This window comes from Ambystoma mexicanum, chromosome 1p (genome assembly GCF_040938575.1).
Source record: "Ambystoma mexicanum isolate Mex_15411 chromosome 1p, UKY_AmexF1_1, whole genome shotgun sequence".
Classification (NCBI taxonomy): domain Eukaryota; kingdom Metazoa; phylum Chordata; class Amphibia; order Caudata; family Ambystomatidae; genus Ambystoma; species Ambystoma mexicanum.
In genome coordinates, this window is record NC_090921.1 from 446,401,010 (window position 1) to 446,420,362 (window position 19,353).

At 46.1% G+C, this 19,353-nt stretch overlaps 1 protein-coding gene across 2 annotated transcripts in view; it reads left to right on the top strand.

The window, feature by feature from the left end:
• PGPEP1 (pyroglutamyl-peptidase I) overlaps positions 1-19,353 on the top strand; it is a 432,802-nt gene that overhangs the window by 60,817 nt on the left and 352,632 nt on the right. Inside the window, exon 2 of one of the 2 annotated variants that reach the window (XM_069649268.1) lies at positions 15,788-15,840. The exons of the other annotated variant lie outside the window; for it this stretch is intronic. Coding sequence (XP_069505369.1) covers positions 15,788-15,840 — 53 coding nt within the window. The remainder of the gene's footprint in view (positions 1-15,787; positions 15,841-19,353) is intronic. 2 annotated transcript variants of the gene reach the window in all.

The window sequence follows — 19,353 nt, forward strand, 5'->3', positions numbered from 1 at the left end:
ATATGAGAGTACCACGAGTTAGTGAACTGGGGATGATGAATATCCTCGATCACATCAAAACCCGGACCTTGATACGTGTCGTACTTTTGTTGTTCTCCTTTTTACTCTTCTATATTAATTCTCAGGGATGGCCGCTTTAGCAGTAATATCAGAAGTAACATTATCCTTTCATAGTGGTAGACAATACACTGCTTGTTGCAACCCACCTATTCTGTTACCCCCACTGACGTTTGTACATATTAGTCATTAAATTAATTTCCATTATTATTGTTCATGTTCACATTAGTGCTAAAATATGTAAATCGACTCGTGTTATTAACATGTATATGTATCGTTCCATTTGGATAATATACAATCTTATTTCCTCCATTCCCCTTTAGGACCTCCCCCTATAATACCTCCCCCGGTACACTCCCAATAGTATTAGCAATTTCACACGCAATCCTCCAGCAATAACTGATCCACAATAAATAGGTCCACATTCTCTCATTCATGCATCTGCGCCTCGGGTACCTACTTAACAAATTATTTACATTAGGTACGTCCATCTTCTTTCCTGAAGGGATGAGAGATGTATATATTTGGCCTGCCACTTCAGCGTACAACAACACCTGTATCGCCAATGGACAGGCCAGTGAGATAGTCTGGGTACAAGTACTGTTAACCCTCGTTTTTAAGATGTACCAGTGTGTTCTCTGTAGGTGCCCTACGGGCATCTGAGGTGGACCCAGTAGAGCAATTATTTGACCTTCACTGCGCAAGGAGTACAGAACACCACCTCGTTGGAAACAGGGTTATTCCATCTGCGTACATAAAAGTCCCCAGGCAGCAGTGGTCGGGGGGGGGGGGTGTCTCATGCTCAGGATCTGTCACTGTAATAATCTCGGCCTCTCTCGTCCCAATCCTGGGAGGTGCAATCTGTCGGGAGATGCATTTAATGGCGCTAGTTAGTGTAGTCAAATACTCTTTGAATTCCTCAACTAACACCGCTGCAGCCCTACGTGTGTTAGAAGCCCTTCTTATAGGGAATATGGGAGTATGCCTAGGCCGGCCAGTGACCACTTTGGGAGTTGACAGATGGTCTTTGCTTGGCTGCGTGCATAAACTGAATAGGGTCAGGGGCAAACGGGGCATCCAGTTTTTCTTCAACATGGTACACCGTTTGGATAACTTACTTTTAAGGAGCACATTTATTCTTTCCACATCGCCATTGGCCTCTGGGTGACAAATTGAACACATCCGATGCTTGATGCCAAGTAGTGCTGTAACGTATTGAAATAATGCATTGAAGAAATGTGTGCTATTATCTGACCTTTTAAAGCCTGGCACACACCCCATTGCGGGAACTTCCTGCACTAAGAATCTCGCAGCACACTTGCCATCCTGATGTGCACACAGTCCTGCTTCCAACCGCCTTGAGAAGGGACAGACCACCACAATGAGGTACCTGGATCCATTACAAAGCTCACCCATATCTGCATAATTTGTGTAATTCATGGAACGACCCAGTAGGGCGGGCAAGGTGCCCCGTAACGTCCTTGGTGTCAACCCTGTACTGAAACTTTGACATGTAGTACAATGTATGACCATTTCTGTAATTCTTTTCTGGATATTTGGTATACAACAGTCCTCCTGTATATCTGCTGCTATTTGCTTCTTCGAGCTGTGAGACGGATAATGTAATTGTTAGAAGGCTACTGCTAGCAGCTCCTGGGGCATCCCCCGTCTTCCCAGAGCTCTCTTGCCCCCATAACAGATCTGTTGGGGATTGCTTGCAACCTCTCCGTAACCACAACTATCTCCCTTGCAGGTTCCCTTTCTTGTAGTTTGATAATCTGGGCGATGGGCAATGCTGTATAAGTTGCTGGATGCTCGCTTGCAGGTGGAGCAGTCACAACATACTCGGCAGGTATTTCATTGGGCAGATAAACTGCCATTTTGGCTGCCGCGTCGGCGGCTGCATTCCCTATTGATATTTCGTCTGTCCCGTTAGTATGGGGGCGCACTTAATGACCACCACAACGGATGGCTGTGATAACACTTCTATCAGCATTCCTAGCAGTGCCCAGTGCTGCACTGGGGATCCATCTGGCCTCCGACTCCCTCCTCTTCCAGCGAGATGGATTGGCATATACTGTTGTAACGTACGGCGAGTCCGAATATATTGTGACATGGCACCCTTATGATGCTCTGTGCTTTGAGGAGCACCACAAGGTCTGCCCCACTGCAGTATAATGCGTAGACAAACTTTTCATGACCACCATCTTGTACTCGCGTTCCACAAGTCATACCACTGTTGCCCCGTCAGTCTCTGCCCATCCTCCTGATCAATTGTGGAAGACCGTCAACAAAAGGTTTCTCACCCTCTGTCAATGCACAGTACCTTGCTTTGATAGTTATCCTCCTTCCCCTTGTATGTGGCTCAGTCATGCACCATCAAATCATCTGTAGTAGGCATGTCTGTCAAAAAAGTAGCACGGTTCACTGTTTTCACCTAACCACATGAATATGGGGGAAATAATCATCTCCTGAAGACCTTTGCATAGTTGGGGTTAGACTTTGACCTTTCTAGAATGGCAAACAAAGAATGTTCCACATACATTACTGAACACCCTATTACAGTCGTAGAACTTGTCTCTATTGCAAAGGCAGCTGCTGCTAAAGCTTGTTCACACGCAAACTGCCCTTGCATCACCGCGTCCAAAGGTCCACTATAGTAGGTAAATGGCTTATGGCCCATAGGGCTCTTCTGCATCAACACTGTTATAAGCTGGCCATTTGAATGTGAAAACATATTGAAGAGGAAGTGCCAGACATCGTCCGCATTCCAGCCACCACCTTTGAAGTGCCTGGAACGTTCACACCAAAATATGTGACGTATGGAGAACAGATAAACCAGCAGAGAGCTGCAGTTGGGCTCTGCCCAGTGCCTATTGGAATAACAGCACCTACTGAAGTACCGACACCTAAGCAAACCTGGAAAGGAAGGTACCCACTGATAAATCCATAGCCACAGACGCGACAAAAGAGCGTTTGTCAGAATGGAATACTCGAAGAAACCAAGAAGATACTAAAAAGACGACTGGTGATGTCATGAGAGATGGGACGGACCCACATATAGAGCATATAATAACCTACGAATGCTGATAAAGAGACAAAATGCCATGGATAAGTGACATCTTGGGCCTAAGGCAAAACAGTTGATTTCAAGATAAAGAAACTTATGCCATATGCACGATGAAGACATTAAGTCAGTTTAAACGTGTACATACGCAAGAAACCACAAGAAGCAGAGAAATCGTGGAGCTTGCTATACATAGTAGAAAGTAGATTGCGGCAGGCACTAACCATACATATATCTACCTCCAAAGCACTTTATAGATGAGTGAAAAATCCACTACGCACATGAGCAGAATTGAATAGAGGTTACTAAAAGTTTCAAGAGGAAAAGGCCACAGCAACAAATGAAGTAAAGACTGAAAGAAACCCTCCTGAAGGTAACCCTGCAAAGAGGCCAAGGTCGAGGACAACTAGAGATAAGAATAACAAGAGTCTCCTGTTCAGCCAAGTCGAGATAAGCTGCAGATGGTATACGACTGACAGAACTAAATCAAATACACAAAACTACTTTAAGAAGAGGCCGAATTCACGGTGTCCTAATCGCGTAGCAAGGCGGCAGAAAGGGATGAGACTTTCACACCTACGCATGGAGCCTTGTCGTACCCATCCTCCTTAAACTTTCTCAGACCAAGAGGCAGACTCCAGGCCAAACTACAAATGCAGTAAATGATACACGGCCATGGAGGTGATGTATGGTTGTAACATAAACTGAAGGAAAGCTGGGGTACAGGCTTACTCCCTGCACCTGGCCAATTATTCTGCATGCTGCTAAGTGCAAGTGGAAAAGAATGTGTGGGATCCATGTCAACCCAATCATAGTGGACCATGTAATCTAGGGTCCTATAGATGGTGGAGACAATGGGATGTCGTACTTTTAGTGACGTTTACAGTAGCCAGTTCGACGGAAGGGCTTAGTTGCCCCACCTGACATTACCCAATCCCCTCTCCCTGTTACCATATACATGATATAGTACCCATGTTTAAGTTACCTTCCTATAACCAATCAAGTTGCATGTTAGGTTTTTAAGATTACAAGTCAATGATGACAAGTTTTTGGCATAAAGGTTGTGATTTTTCTGAAATTAATCGGAGTTTAAGCGAGAAGGAAAATCAAGCGGTTGCTGATGTTCATTGAACTCCCCGTTTTTTGTACTTGTCATTAAACGGACTCCCTTTGCAAAACTATTGAGTTGTCATTATTATTTGATGCGAGAGTACGAATCCGCATCCCCATCTATCTCAAGGGTGCTGCTGCTTATCTTAAAAGTCTGTTTGGAGACCCCCAGTCTTAAGGGCCGGCTGGGGTCCATCCAGTTCAAAATAAAATTCCTGCGTATAATTTGGGGTGGCCAGTACAGGTGCCAAACTAAAGTCGTCAAACTGTCTGATCATTTCAGCCGTCTACTGTAACTTATGGTCCTTTTGCCTTTTGTGATTCCTTAAGGGCCTGTAGAAGTGTCCTTGTGTATGCTGCATAATCTAGAATCCATGCCCTACAGTAATTCCACAGGCCCATGAACCTCTGCATTTCTTAAACAGAGGCAGGTCTGTGGGTGGTACGTACTGACCCTGCCCTGTCTGACAGTATTCCTTTACTATTCACCGATATGAACTGCCCCAAATAAATTGGTTCCTGTTCACAATATTGCAATTTGGCCTTGTCAACCTTGTACCCCTTACAGGCCAACAACTTGCAATGCAGTCCCTTCGGCAATACTCTTCACTGTCACTACACACTAGCTCATTGCCCATGTACTGGCTAATCATGCTAGGCGCCTGAATATTCACAAGATCGGCGTGCAGTATTCTGTTAAATATGCTCGGGCTCTCACAATACCCCTGAGGTAATCTAGTGTGTTCAAACTGCATCTGGCCCTGTGCAAATGCCATGAGGTATCTCGACTCTGAATGGAGTGGCATCGAGAAAATTTTTTTTTTCAGATCCACTACAGAAAAATATGTGGCTTCTTTTGGGATGATGCATAACATTGTTGCAGGATTTGGAACGACTGGAAACTTTCTGTACCACATCATTTAGGGGGCGCAAATCATGGATTATTCTCCAATTGACCCTTGTTGATTTTTTTTTTTGACCGGGTATATTGCTGTGTTGCACTGCGACCTAGATGGTACAATAATCCCCATGTCCAGTAGGGCCTGTATTGATATTTCTAATACCCTTGCCCGCCTCTCTTGATAGTGGATATTTTCTTGCCATGGGCAGCACTGCAACTGTCCTCATTGTTATACACACAGGTGTTACGTCTTTCATTGATCCTACATCATATGGGTTTGTAGTCCACAACTGTAAAGGCGCGTGTTGTAAATCTTCATCAAAGAATTGAGATGGGAGTTGATGCTTCCATGAAGGGACACTGCACTCTTCAGTACTGTATCATTATGTCACATGGGATCCAGATGTCTAGGATTATTTCCCCTTCTTTGTCGCTATCGTCAAACAATTTGTCATCTGTCCTCTCCTGTAGCTGCACTATTGCATCTACATGGAACACTGTGCGCCATTCACACCCGTCCCTGTCCATTCCAAATAGGACTACCCTCTTGTCTGAAACCAACAATCCCTGTAAATCTGGTCCCGCCACCAGCTCTGGTGACACTGCTGGACGAAAGATAAAATCAGTGGGCACTCGCGAGAACCGTTTGGCTATCTGGGGCACCGCCTCCGCAAGCACTGTAATACCATAAATAAACATGTCCGGATCTACGGGAATCACGCAGACTTCCACCTCCCTTTTCATGGTGTGCATTATCAATATCGCCCTTGAAGCGCACATTCCAAGCGTGGAACAGACTACCCCATGATCTGTAAAGGATATAGTCGTGCTTAACTTGCTGAGCAGGGCCCTTTTCAGTGAATTGAAAGAGGAACTCTTCCCTCCCACCTTTACGTCAAACTCCTCAGTGTATGGAAACTTAGAAATAGCCCCAGAGAATCCCTGCGAGTCAAGATAGTTTCTTGGTAGTGGAAAGTTTCCTTCCATGATGCATGATTTCGTTGCACAAGAGTCCACTATGAATATTAATATGAATTGCTTATTTCCGATCTCTACCCCCACCAAAGTTTCCTCTTCAGGGTGGGTTGTCAACAAGACCGGACATGTGAGTGCTCTCTGTGGGCTGTCCTAATCAGGATATGTGTTCGTTCCAGGGAATGAGAAGGGGCTACCTCCTACCAATGCTGCTCCTCCAGACGGAGCATCGGCCCCACCTGGTACCCTGTTCGCCGGGGCAGTACCACCCTGCTTCTGCTGTGGCGGATGCTGCACTTGCATGTCTGATGCTTGAGGCTGCTGATTATGTTTGGTGTTGCCCTAGGGGATACTCTTGGTTCTGATATCCTTGAGCCCTCCCCATGGAATACCCTAGTCCTTGATGCCCTTGGCCCTTGTGTTGTGGCCCATAATTATACCCCACTGCAGACCTGCTCCTGCATTCCCTTGCAAACTGCCCCCCCTTAAACAATTTCAACATTGGGACTGTCCAAAAGCCCCCCCCCTCCTCTCCCCTGGGTCCGAACCCTCCTCTTGCTCCTCGAAATCCCCCATTTCCTTGCTGCAGCCCTCTTTGCTGCCACTGTGGGCCAGGGTACTGTCCTCCCCCATCCCACTGTCCTTGTCCTCCTTCAGCGCAGAGCGCTGCAATAACGGCACTGGCGACTTGCTGGGTACTCTCTGCACTTTCCATCTGTGCTGCCGTAGATACAGGCACCTGGACTGCTACCGTTGCCTATTTTATCTCCACCAATTTCACTTCTTCTCCCTGACGCTTTTGGACTGTTTCCCTCTCCCTCTCCTGCTCCTTAATTCTTTTACAATGAATGATGCACTATTATACTCTGTGGGTTTTGAGCCGAGGGGTGGCTGGAAATACCATCTTATCCAACGCCTTCTGCACTTCCTTCGGCAAGCCTCTCTTCCCAATAAAACAGAAATATTGTATCGGCTGATCCCACTGCCCTCCCGTCTCAGCTCTCCACTTCTCTTGCATCTTAATAAATTTGGCTTGGTCCTCATCCATTGTATACTGCATCAGAGACTGTAAATCAGGGGTATCTGGAAGGCCCTCCGTAGAGCATCCCATACCAGTGCCCGAGGTTTCGTCCCCCAGGGTTACACCCGGTATCCAGCCTTAACCCACACGTCCCCAGTCTGGTCCCCAATTACAGCAACTAGCTGGCTCTTAAGATCCCCTATCGCCAAGGCCACCCATGCTGTTTGCTTTTTGAATTTGTATATCCACTTGCTCGCCCCTGCTGTGGGAGTGCCTTAATCAAAATAATTATTATTCATTTGGGGCCAGGCACACATACTGTGCCCTCCCTGCCCCCTTTATGTACAAGGGGCACCTGCTGGCCCTGTACCTCAACCTGCCCCCTACCCATAGACCTTCTACCTGGGAGAGGGAGGGGTGGTATTTTCAGCCACCTCTTCACCACTTCCTTCTCCTTCACACTGATCCTGAGTAAACCTATCCACGTCATCTTCCGCCACATTCTCTCCCACTACTGTATTCTTGTAACTTCTTTCTTTCTCAACACCTACACATATTATTCCTTCAATATCCATCTTAAGCAGCATTTCCCCCGATTTCCATTCTCCTGACCCTTTCTTGATGCCTCTATATCACCTAATGATCTTGGGTACGTCCGCATCTTTCTCAGTTCTGTTAGTACCCCTGTCAACCTATCCTCAAACGCCCTTGACCTATAGCCTGTGGGGGAGTGGTAGCCTGTGATACTGGTGCTGTGACGCTACCATAGCAAAATGAGTCCCTATCGAAGCAGGTACATAGCTTGGATTTGGATACCCTTGCAGGGTAGCTTGTCAAGGGATGGAATCCCCTACCCTCCAATGCTGCCCCCCCTTCTCCTTCCCCCTTTCTACAATTCCCATCTCTCCATCTCTGCACTTCTATTTCATTCCCTTGATCTTCTGTGTCTTCATTATACGCCTAAGATCAAGATTTTCTTTTCTCTTCTGTAGCTGCTGCCACGTGTTTCAAAATGCTCTTGTTCTGTGAGCCTTGCCCTGGCCATGGGCAGGGCATCGATTACCCCCCCTCCCCCAGTCTCCACGATCCACTGCTTATATTTCTCCACCCTGTCACAATACAGTGGCAGGGCCTTGTACATGTGCTCTATTGGTGCTCCTCCCCACCCATGCTATCAATGTCAATCTCTTACCCTGCACAGTCTCTCTAACGCACCGCTCACGCTGCTGCTTGCTTATGACAAAAAAAGAAAATCAACCCCCTCCCTTCACTCTCATCCTTCCATGCGCATACACACACCACTCCACAACATCGTCTAACACCACACCACACGCATTACCACCCCTTCTAGGGCCTGTTCTTCGGCTAAAAAGCATGATGACAATATATTAAAACATCACACTAAACTATCAGCCGCTACTTGTTCCAGGCCTACTACTTATACGAGACCACTACTTTTTATTCCCATATACCTCCTTTAAATACTATACTGCCTTGTGCTACCACCTTCCCTCCCCCCTTACCTTTGCCTTACCTTGTAATGCCTTACCAAAACACTCCATTCATAATACGAATTTTAACAACCAATAACCCTGACCACATGGACTACCTTGCTCTTCATGTGCTCACACCTTCCCATGCATCTGTCCCCTACTTGTTAACAAGAGTATACTTGCATGTGCATGCTCACCCGAACGTCTGTCACAGGGTTCCAACACCTCAGTGCCGCGCCTCGCTTCAAGGAGCAGAGATGACTTCTCTTAAAATGGCTTCTGCTAAACCACTCGGAACATGTATTTTCGGGGCCGGTCGCTGTAGCTGGGCACGACTCCTTCTGGAGAAGTGGCCTGGAAGCCTTTGCAGGTACGGGGGCGCTGGGATCACGTTGGGGTCACACCAGAGACAATACAACATGCATGGGAAGAAAGGCCCAAGTCGGTCTTGTAAGGATATTTGAATCGTACAAATTTAAGGTTTCAACCAAAGAACTAAGCTGCTCGATAAGTTCTGCCGAAAAGAGGTACAAGCAGAAACTTTTAAAGATGCACAGCGTCATAATGACGCAACAACATAAAGTAAAAACCTGTGTGGCTGATTGGATGGACCCTATGCATGTCCCACCTCTTCCCATAAGGGGTTCCGGTCTAATGGCCCAAGCCCAGTTTGTCGTCCTTCCATCACGTGGGTGCTCTGGGGCTCATCTCATGGCGAAGGTCACGAATCAAATGAATTATACTCCTACCATACAAATATTTTATCACTCATCCTGTGCACTTGGCAGGCCTTAAAATGGATACAAAGGAGTTTCTGGGGCACTCTAACCCTCACATACTTTTCACTCACTCCCTCTGCGCCATCCGGCTCAAGGCCTCCACCCTCGTTTTTAATTCTAATGTATCCCTCCCAGCACCTGTTGCTTCAACGATCTGCCCTGTCCGTCCTCTTTGAACATTTCAGGACTTGTTACTTTGGGGTTTGTGGTCAAAGGGCAACTGGTGCCATGGAATTCGGGGATCTTAAAGTTTAGTCAGTTATATGGGCTATAACTCGTGGCCACCCGGGAATGGGCCGGGTCATGCTTTGGCCAGTGTGAGCGTTGGCCTCTGATCGTGTGTTTGTCGGGCACATTCCTCTTCGGTAAAAAACACATCTTTGCAACACTTGAAACAGTGATTGGACGTTGTGGGTGTGAGCGTACCTCATGGGAGCTCGGGCATGGCTGGGGATTTCCGTGGTCTAGCGAATTTGGGCCTAGTGCATTCAATGCTGCATTAACTGTGCAAGCCTTCACTTCTACCTATGGGTACTAATATCTGTGCACAAAGGCAATACTGCTTGTGCCTTATACTGTACTATATAGTTAAACTATATTTGGTTATAATGAAATGGGGGGCCCTGTTAAACGGGACAACGTCCCTCTAACCGCCCCTCCCTCCTGGCCCATCACAGTGCTTCGAATGCATATCGCCTCACTCTAAAGCGCCTAAGGGAGACTGGGCTGCCCTGTTCCCAACAGTAATATGTGTAGTGCGTGCTTAAAGAAATGTTAGATACTTGCAGGCCCAAGGTAAAGGTTAAGGGGTAAGCGACCACAGTGCAGGCACAGTGGCTCATTTGAGTTGCCTGGCAGGGGTCTTGGGCATGGCGGGGTAGTGGGGAAGAGGGGTCATGGCCCATGGACCTGCTAAGAAGGATAGGGATCCCTGGGCCTACCCGGAGACCAGGACCAGTGGCTTGGCAGGATGGCAATGTGGCAACTGGCCAGATCCAGGGCTTTAAGTGGGCCTAGGCCTGCCGGGGCTGTGCCCCAGTAGGCTCTGAAATTTGTTTTGAGCCGGGGCCATGCCGGGGCCCACTAATCGCCCCTGGAAGCCCCGGCCACTACACAAAGGCTTTTTTTTTTTTTTCCTACAGCCTGAAGCTCTTGCTCGTGTGAGTGCTTCAAGCTTCAGAAAAAAAAGCCTTTCAGCCATAATGGTGGCGCTGCACCTACGAGGCATCCCTTTAAGCAAGAGATGCCCGTGGGCCGGCGCCACCATTATGGAAAAAACATGAGACCGCTGGAAGCAGAGGCCTTGCTTTCTAAATACTGAAGCTCCCGCGGATTCGCGGTAGTTTGTCTTTAGGAAAAAGGCCTCTGCTTCCAGCGGCCTCACCCTTTCAGCCTCAATGGTGACGCTGTCCCTCCCAAGCTGGCGAGGGGCAGCGCCTCCATTAAGGCCAGAGCTTTAAGTGGGCCGGGGCCTGCCAGGGCTGGGCCCCGGCAGTCTCCAAAAAGTGGGGGTGAGCCGGGGCCCTGCCGGGGCCCCCAGTCCCACCACGCCATGGCAGGACGCATTATCCTGCCGCAGCCGCGATGGGAGATGCGCCCGCCACTTTAACGCCAGGCAAGCTGACAGAAGTGCCAGCCAGGCACAGCATTGCTGTGACTGGCTGGCACTTCCGTCAGTCACTTTAACTTCCTCTGATGACCCCTCATCTGAGGGGCCATCATAGGAAGTTAGTCCCTTTGTTTGCCCTCCCAGGTCACTGACCCTCAGCGAACCTGCGGGCTCCATGATCTAATATGCAGATTAGATCAGAGCCCGCAGGTTCGCAGAGGTTGAAAGACGCCTCGGGGTCTGTGATCTCTGCTCTGAGCAGAGATCACTGAGCCTGAGGCGCCTTTCTCCTTTGGCAAGGCTTTATAAGAGATGCCTTGAACTGTGTACGTTTAAGCCATCTTTTATGAACATAGAAATATTTCTATGTTTATAACAGACGGCTTGAATCGTACACAATTCAAGGCATCTTTTATACAGCTTTGTCAACGACAAAGCCACCTTGGGGTTTGTCTGTCCTCAACGCTTTATAAAAGATGCCTACGTTTCAAGCCATCTTTTATAAACATAGAAATATGTAACATTGCTATGTATATAAAAGAAGGCTTGAAAAATACACAAACCATAGGAGTACGCAAACAAATATATAAATGCTCAAATACATTTATATATTTGTTTGCGCACCTTACTGTGATTTGTGCACTTTTAGGCCACGCCCACAAACGAGGGCCCTGCCTCAATTTCTTACCCCACTTAAAGCACTGATTAAGCTGAATAGGCGAGGCGCTTTCCCCTGCCAGGCAAACCTTTAGAAAATAAATGCTGAGATCAGCACCCTCTTCCTCCCGCCCCCCACCCCCCAATGGGGAGAGGGTGCTGATGTCTACAAAACGCTGTCTGGCAGGAGGGCCTGTAGCCCATTGAGCCGAGGCTCGTCAGGAGGGCGTGGCCTAACGGGCCAGCGGGACCCTCGCTGTTAGGCCACGCCCCCTTGATGAGCCTGGCTCATTTTGTAGTGCCACTTAAGGCACTGGCCAGATCTCATTGTGTGCTCTTGTTTTCTGGACTGTTTTTGGGCTGTGTCCAAGGAGTGGGCGGGAGGAGTGCTGAAAGTGAAGGGGATGTGTCTTCCAACACTTGGTGACTCAAGTATTTTGTTTCATTACACTGTCACCTTGACATCCATAAACTACAGCTTTTTCCCTCTTAATTTGAAGGTGTTTGATGCGTTTTAATTGTTTCAACGTAACTGTTTTCACTGATGTATTTATCAAAGTGTTGGTTCAAAAGGATGAGTTGATACCTTAACTAGGCTAAGAAAGCAATGTATTTGTCTACATTCTTAATCTTGGAATGACTTGCAGCAGACGATATTTTCACAAGATCACAAACTCGCAAACAAATTCCTTTCTTAGCCTAATTAATGTATCAACGTACTTTTGTATACGCAGAACTATATACAATGTGTGTATATATTTTTGAATATCTCGTCGCATTGCCCACTAGTATGGTTGCACCCTCTTGATTAACAACGTTTCTTTTTTAAGTCTACAATCTAAATGTTGTGATGTTATGGGACAATTGCAGGTTTTCATGCACTGCATGTGTATTTTTATAGGCTTTTTTTTTTCTTTTCCTCCGTCATTTTGTCCTATGTTGCTTGAAAAGCTATATAATTTCCAGCAGTGCCATGTGTTCCTTTGTTGTCCTCACCCTGGTAAATTCTTTGACACTGCTAAACCTTTTCAACAATAGATCCCTTCAGGGAGACTGTGTTACTATAGGTGGCTGTTTAGAGTTTTATGTTAACCAGTGGTTATTCATTACAACGTGTGTGTAATGGACATTGACCATGTGTACAATGTGCTGAACGTTGTGCTTCTGTGATGAGCGTCTTTGGGGAAACTGTTTTTTTATTTTTCCTGTTTTTTTTTTTTTTTATTCCCCCTTCTCTTATATACATCAACATACCGCTCCTCTGAATATCATGTTGACAGTAGTTTTGTGGCTGTGTGAATGGCGATGCCTTCAACACGGGATTCGTTATTAGTTGATTGCGGAAAAATCACTACATTTTTGGAATGGAAATTGGTACATTATCGAAAAAACGTGAGTTGTATCAAGGGGAGTAAGCGTGTCACTGCTTTGGGGTGTGACTACATTCTGCTGTATACTTAACTTCTTCTGCACTTCATTAATAACATTGAAGACATGCGATGTCGGCGAATCAGCCCGTGTCCTGTTACTTATCACAAGGACATTGGAAAGGGTTATAGTCTCCTGTCTCGAACTTCACGGGTGGGTCAGTGGTACGGGCAGGGGGGCGGAGGGGGTGGTGTGTGTACGTATGTACAAGCAGCGGCGGAGGAAGGGGCTGTGAACGCCTTGTACCAGGTTTTTTTTTCGTTTGTTTTTGTTTTACCAGTTTTGCTATGGATTAAAAAGACTTTTGAATATTTTCCTTTACACTTTTTTTTTTTTTTTCGCCACGTATCAGTTCTGCTGAGGAATCTGTGTGGCACCTCTGGATGCGATCCGAAGTGTAGTTTTGTGCGGTTTTTCCTGATATGTACGACTACGAGCCCAAATGATTTGGTACTTATTGTCACACGGGTCTGCACTGAACACTCAAGGCACAAGTGTTAGATCAATGCCTTAGTTTCCTTAGAGGAGTAGTTTGGATGGAGGTTTATATAGCTATGTGGAATCGGTACACATCGCCCAATTACAAATTTGGCTGTATTTCAGTGGTTAATCCGCCAAAATACTACAAAACGGAATTCCTGTTACGGCCACTTGGTGCCACGCTTTTACTGGCGGATTACAAATGCTGGCATGCAGTGCAATAACCTATTTTTGGAGTCAATCGGGCTCCATGGGGATTTCGGCAGTAATTCCGCTGGCGGATATGCCGCAGATTATTTATTTATTTTTTGGCCCGTAATTTGGCAGAGTTATCCCCTAGCTTTTTGCTCTAGGTTTACCTGCTACCTTACCACCGAATCTAGAATATTATCCTAGGAATGGTTTACTAATAGGGTCAGGATGGTGGACCAAATAAATCTGGTACAGGCATCTTCTCTAGTGAACCGAACGTCCTTGGTGTAATGTCCTGCTCCCTAACCAACAATATCTTGTGGTTGTTAAACCAGGAGAGGGACATGTAGTGCAAGGCTTAACCATCCTTCATTTAACTCGACCTCAAGTGGTTTACACCACACACCCCCATTAATTCCAGAGATGCTTCACTCTCCTGAGTCTGTGGCTTTGAGCCAAAAACTCTCCAACCAGAGTAAGAACCTGGGCTTCCACCCCCTTGACCTGGGTACTCTTGGATAACCCTGTCCTACCTGAGCACCCCTTGCTGTAGGTCAACCTGAAGATGGGCAGAATTTTCTCTCCCAATGGTCTCAAAGCCATGGTGCTTTTCATGCTGAATTTCTTTGCCCACCAGACAGTTTGCCTCTGGGTGGTGGTACCCAGTAGGCTTCTTGCACCTCTCAGGGTTGGAACTTTTAAGCCTGCCCTCCTTTTTATCTCCCCCCAAGACCCTTGCTGCTAACGTACAAACTGTGGAATGTTGTCCAGTCTCCAGCATCCTGGGCCGCCTCCTGGCTTCTTTTAAACCGGGGCATGGGATTCAAATGTCTCATTACTGCTTGCATTTGGCTGGGGCTTGGCATCCTTAACTTGGGTATTTGTTATCGACTGGAGTCCCATCTGCCCACCTCCCCTTCATGTGGTTCCCGTCTCTTTTATTGATGACATGTGTTGCATGTTGGCCGTTCAGGGGTCAGGAGGCTCAAACACTGCCTGCCATCTTTAAATCGGACGGGACTAACATGATGGCCTGTCAGGCCCCTCTGGCTCCCTCCAACACGGGCAATGGTTTCCTTTTCCAATGTTATTGTGATATACGTATATTGTCTCGTTTCTCTGTATCCACAAGCACTTGTCTGTCTTTGTTCCATTCTGGGGCACAACTTTCAGTGCGCCCAACGCAGGGTTCATTTGCATTGTGCCGAAAGAAGCAAGTTTGCCTCACAAACACACAATACATCAACAAGGGCATCACAACAGACCAGCTCTCCTGAAGGTTATGGGGTTAGTGCGGTATGCTGCAGGGTTCCACTGACCTGGCTTCCCTCCTCCTTTTGATTCCCTCTAAAGTGATCCTCTCGTTAAGGATGAGCATCAAAGGTTGGTAGCCATCCAGCATCAGAACAAAATATTTTAGATATTCAGATATCAGATATGTTATTCAAGTATAACTTTCAGTCTTTACCATCCTCTGCATACACATGTAATGCCACAAATGTTTGTTTGCGCTCAAAATACCTGTCTCCACAAACGACTGCATTGGCAGCAGTTGTATGTAGCCACCAGGGACTCGCAGGCGGAATCTACTGATCTTTATACACGAGCTCACCCAAATGTTGTCTAACCAGTATGCTGTGGTGCTGCAAATAACACTACCTGGGGACCATTGGCAGCAACTATAGTAGGCGATACTGTTTTTTCTTTTTGAAAGCCTAAATGCTGCACTACTAATCACGGATATCAACCCTTTGTTTCCCCACACTGAGCAGGGTTAATTAGCTAAGGAGTTGACTTTGTCCTGGGGTGACTTTCAAGCAAACTCGGCCCAAGTGTCAGAAACTCTGAGACACTTGGAATATGGTTGGAGCATATTGTGGAGGGACGAGCATGCCCCATGTCTGCTAGATGTTCCGTCCCAAAAGACAAACCTTTCAAACCCAGAGCACGCTCATCTGTTTATAGAAGTATAGAATGCTGAACATTTCCCCTAATTTTTGACATTTTTGTAATTACAGGATTTGGTCCATTTGGAGAACATGCAGTTAATGCTAGTTGGATCGCTGTCCAGGTAACTTTACTGCATCGACTTCTCAAATGTATTAATATAATTAAGTTTCCTTCGCACAAACTGTTTAGACCCTGCCATCTTGACTGTATCCCAGTTGTAGATAAATACATGTTATTCTGGAGAATATTATTCTGTAGAATTCGGAACAAAGTTGTATCTGACTGCTTGCTCTCTCTGGGGGACATTATTGTACTAGGGTATGACACGCTAGTTGTGAAAATCGACACAAATGAGGCCTGGGTCACTAACTCGGTCTGCATTTTTGGGTCTAATCTTAGAGTATGGCATGAACATTTGCTTTTATAGGGGCACTGCACCAACAAGCCAGGGCTGGGATGACAATTTCATTTCAAAAGTGGTGATTCTGTATCCTTTGAGTTGCATTACTCTCCGGTTCGATATGGAGACAATATACTGTTGATAGAACTTCTGTTCATACGATTTTTGATGCACATTAAGGGTGAGAAAATGTCAGTCTTTGTGGTGCTAGTTTCCCCATGATTAATGTTTTGATTATTTTTCTTTCGTTCGTAATGTATTTTGCATTGACAAAAACAGAGTGTTAGGCAAGATTGTATGCAGTACCCTTTGGGTGCACTATGATCACCTTGACCTCCTGGCAATGTGGACCCAACCATTGGTACAAGTCTGAACTACACAGGTCGGCAGTGTGGTCGAGCAGCCAGGTTCATCTCAAGTGGGGTCAATGTGAGCAGTACTGTTCTGACTGAGTTTCAAAGTACAGTTGTCCAAATAATCACTTATACTCAAGGTTTCTTGATTAAAACAATTATTAATTTCTCAGTCGGTTATACAACCCTTCTTCAGAAAGGGAGCAAAACATGTAACACTTAAATGTACTTCAAAAACACTGTTAGTTTCTCTAAATCGGATGGCACACAGACACTTCTACATCCTCTGGTGACTTAAATAGCTAGGCCATGTGGACATTGATTTATCACTGGTACATTTAGAGCAATACTGAGTTTGGTGAAAAAGATAGAATAGAGGAATAAAACAATGGTTTGAGTAGTTGAGTACTTTTAGAAATCTTCCAATGCAGAGTAAATTAACCCTTTCCTGGGGGAAAGGTCAAAGCACAAAGTCGGAGGTACAGAAAAGGTTATATCATCTCTGAAACCATCAACTGCCAGGGCGACAGTTGCCCGGCACAAGTTATCAAGGACGCAGCTAGAGATTTAGCACCCTTCATTTTCAAGCTAACTAATGCATCCTTTAAATCAAGTACTGTGCCTACTAACCTTAAAGAATCCTGAGTACTGCCTCTCCTCAAAAAACAGACCCTTGACCCGGCTATCTCAACTACTTATAGGCCCATTACCACAGTCCCTTTCCTCTTCAAAATCATTGACAGAGTAGCCTACCTCCGGATCCAAAACTATCTGGAGACGAACCAACTACTGGGAGCACGCCAATCTGGATTCAGACCACAACACGGTACTGAAACTGCCTTAATTGACCTCAAGACACAATCGACGAGTTGAAGGATAAAGGTAAAACAGCTATACTCCTCCTCCTTGACTTATCATTTCTCAAGTGAAGCTATAGCCTGGGTACAATCCTTCCTAGCCAACCGTACGATGAGTGTTCTCCCCCTTAGCTTCAGCGGACCCAATACAAATCACCTGTGGCGTCCCTCAAGGTTCATGTGTCTCCCCAACAATGTACAACATCTTCACCAAGCCTCTCTTCGACAAACTTGACAGATGGGGGGGGTTACCTATACTAATTATGTGGTGACCCGCAGATCCTCATACCACCATCTGGAAACTTTGTCGAAGACACAGCTCTAGTAAATAAGATTTACCTCCTCATTCAGGCGTGGATGGCCTCTCACGGCCTCTGCCTGAATGACGACAAAACTGAGAGACTGATCTTGGGTTCTGACTCCAATCTTAAAAAACATAGCCCCAGTTACTCTGCCTTTTAATATAGATGGAAATGTAATCAAGGTAGTAACTGATGTAAAAACACTGGGTTTCTACCTTGATTCCACACTAACTCTCAAAAAACAAGTCAACTCCTTGGCTTCCTCCACAGCCTACACCTGCAAATTGATCAGGGCCTGTCGACCCTACCTCTCTAAAACTAACTGTAGCACACTAGCCAATGCTTTAATAATGTCCAGGTTGGACCATTGCAACGCACTATATGCAGGTGCTAACAAAACCATCATAAACAAAATGCAAATATTGCAGAACAATGCTCTTAGAGCAGCCTTGGACATACCCCGTAGAGAGCATATATCTGATATCAGGAAAGACCACCACTGGTTAAAAATTAGTGACAGAATTCTCCTCAAGACGGTATCTCTCACCTATAAAGGACTGAACAATACTACGCCCCCATATATTTCTGCTAGATTGACCAGAAAATCCTCCAGTCACCACACCAGAGCCTCTAACCAACTCTTACTAGAAACTCCCAGATTTAGACTAAGTAAAGTGGGTGGAGTTAGCTTCCCTGTCAGAGCTGCTCGCGCCTGGAATGCACTTCCCACTGCATTGAGAGCTGATCAGCCCTACTCTAGATTCAGATGTAACGTGAAAAGCTCGCTCTGGACCAATGACGCCCATTAAACAGTTCCCCCGCACTTGATCTTGGATTTCTGTTTGTAACTATTATGATTCTCCTAAACTTGCTCTTCAGACCATCTCTCCTCTTTCTTTGTGATGTATCCATATCTCGTATATATGTACTGTAAATATTGTAATTATCATGTACTGTAACTAATGTATGTAGCCAAGCTTAAATATTCTTGTTTCCGCTGCAACCGGCTACCCCTGTGTTTGGAGCGCATTATCAAATAATAAACTAAACTAAACTAAACTAAAGGGGAGTCTCTCAGGGAGCCAGGACAGCCAATGTTAATTGCACAATGTCAAGGGGAGCTGAAGATCTTCTTTTGCAGGTAGGTAAAAAGTCTTGGACAATGTTTTTAGAAATGTTTGTAGAAAATAGAACACTTGAAGGGCCACAAGCTGAGATGCTTGTGAGGGGCAAAGCTTTAGCAACTCTGAAAGGTAACCAAGACAGGTCTCAACTGAGAGCAAGTAAGGCTACGCAACAAGAGGTACATTCCCTTAGACTTTACAGTACCTCTGGTTAGAAGAAATGGTTCCAGCTGGCTTCTGTTCCTGTACAGCTCTGCAGATCCTGTTGTTCCTGGGTCTAAGTCGTGGGGACAAGAGGAAGGACGTCTGGGGACACCTGCTCTGCAATGGGACGGTCAGCTGCAGCAATGGGCAAACTTCAATTCAGCCGTTCTTCTGTGTTTCAGCTCCTCGCATCAGACATCAAATAGCAACACTGCAGTTCTTGGGAACTACTTCAGACTTTCCTTGCTTCTGGGGTCCAGCACTCTGTTGAGGTGGCTCAGGCTTGGTCAGTCCTGCAACAGGGAAGTCCGGAGGATCTTCCTAGCACTTGGGTCCGACTTAAAAGCAACACACACAATCTGGTGTTGCTCTGCCTGGCTCTTCGGTTCCAGCA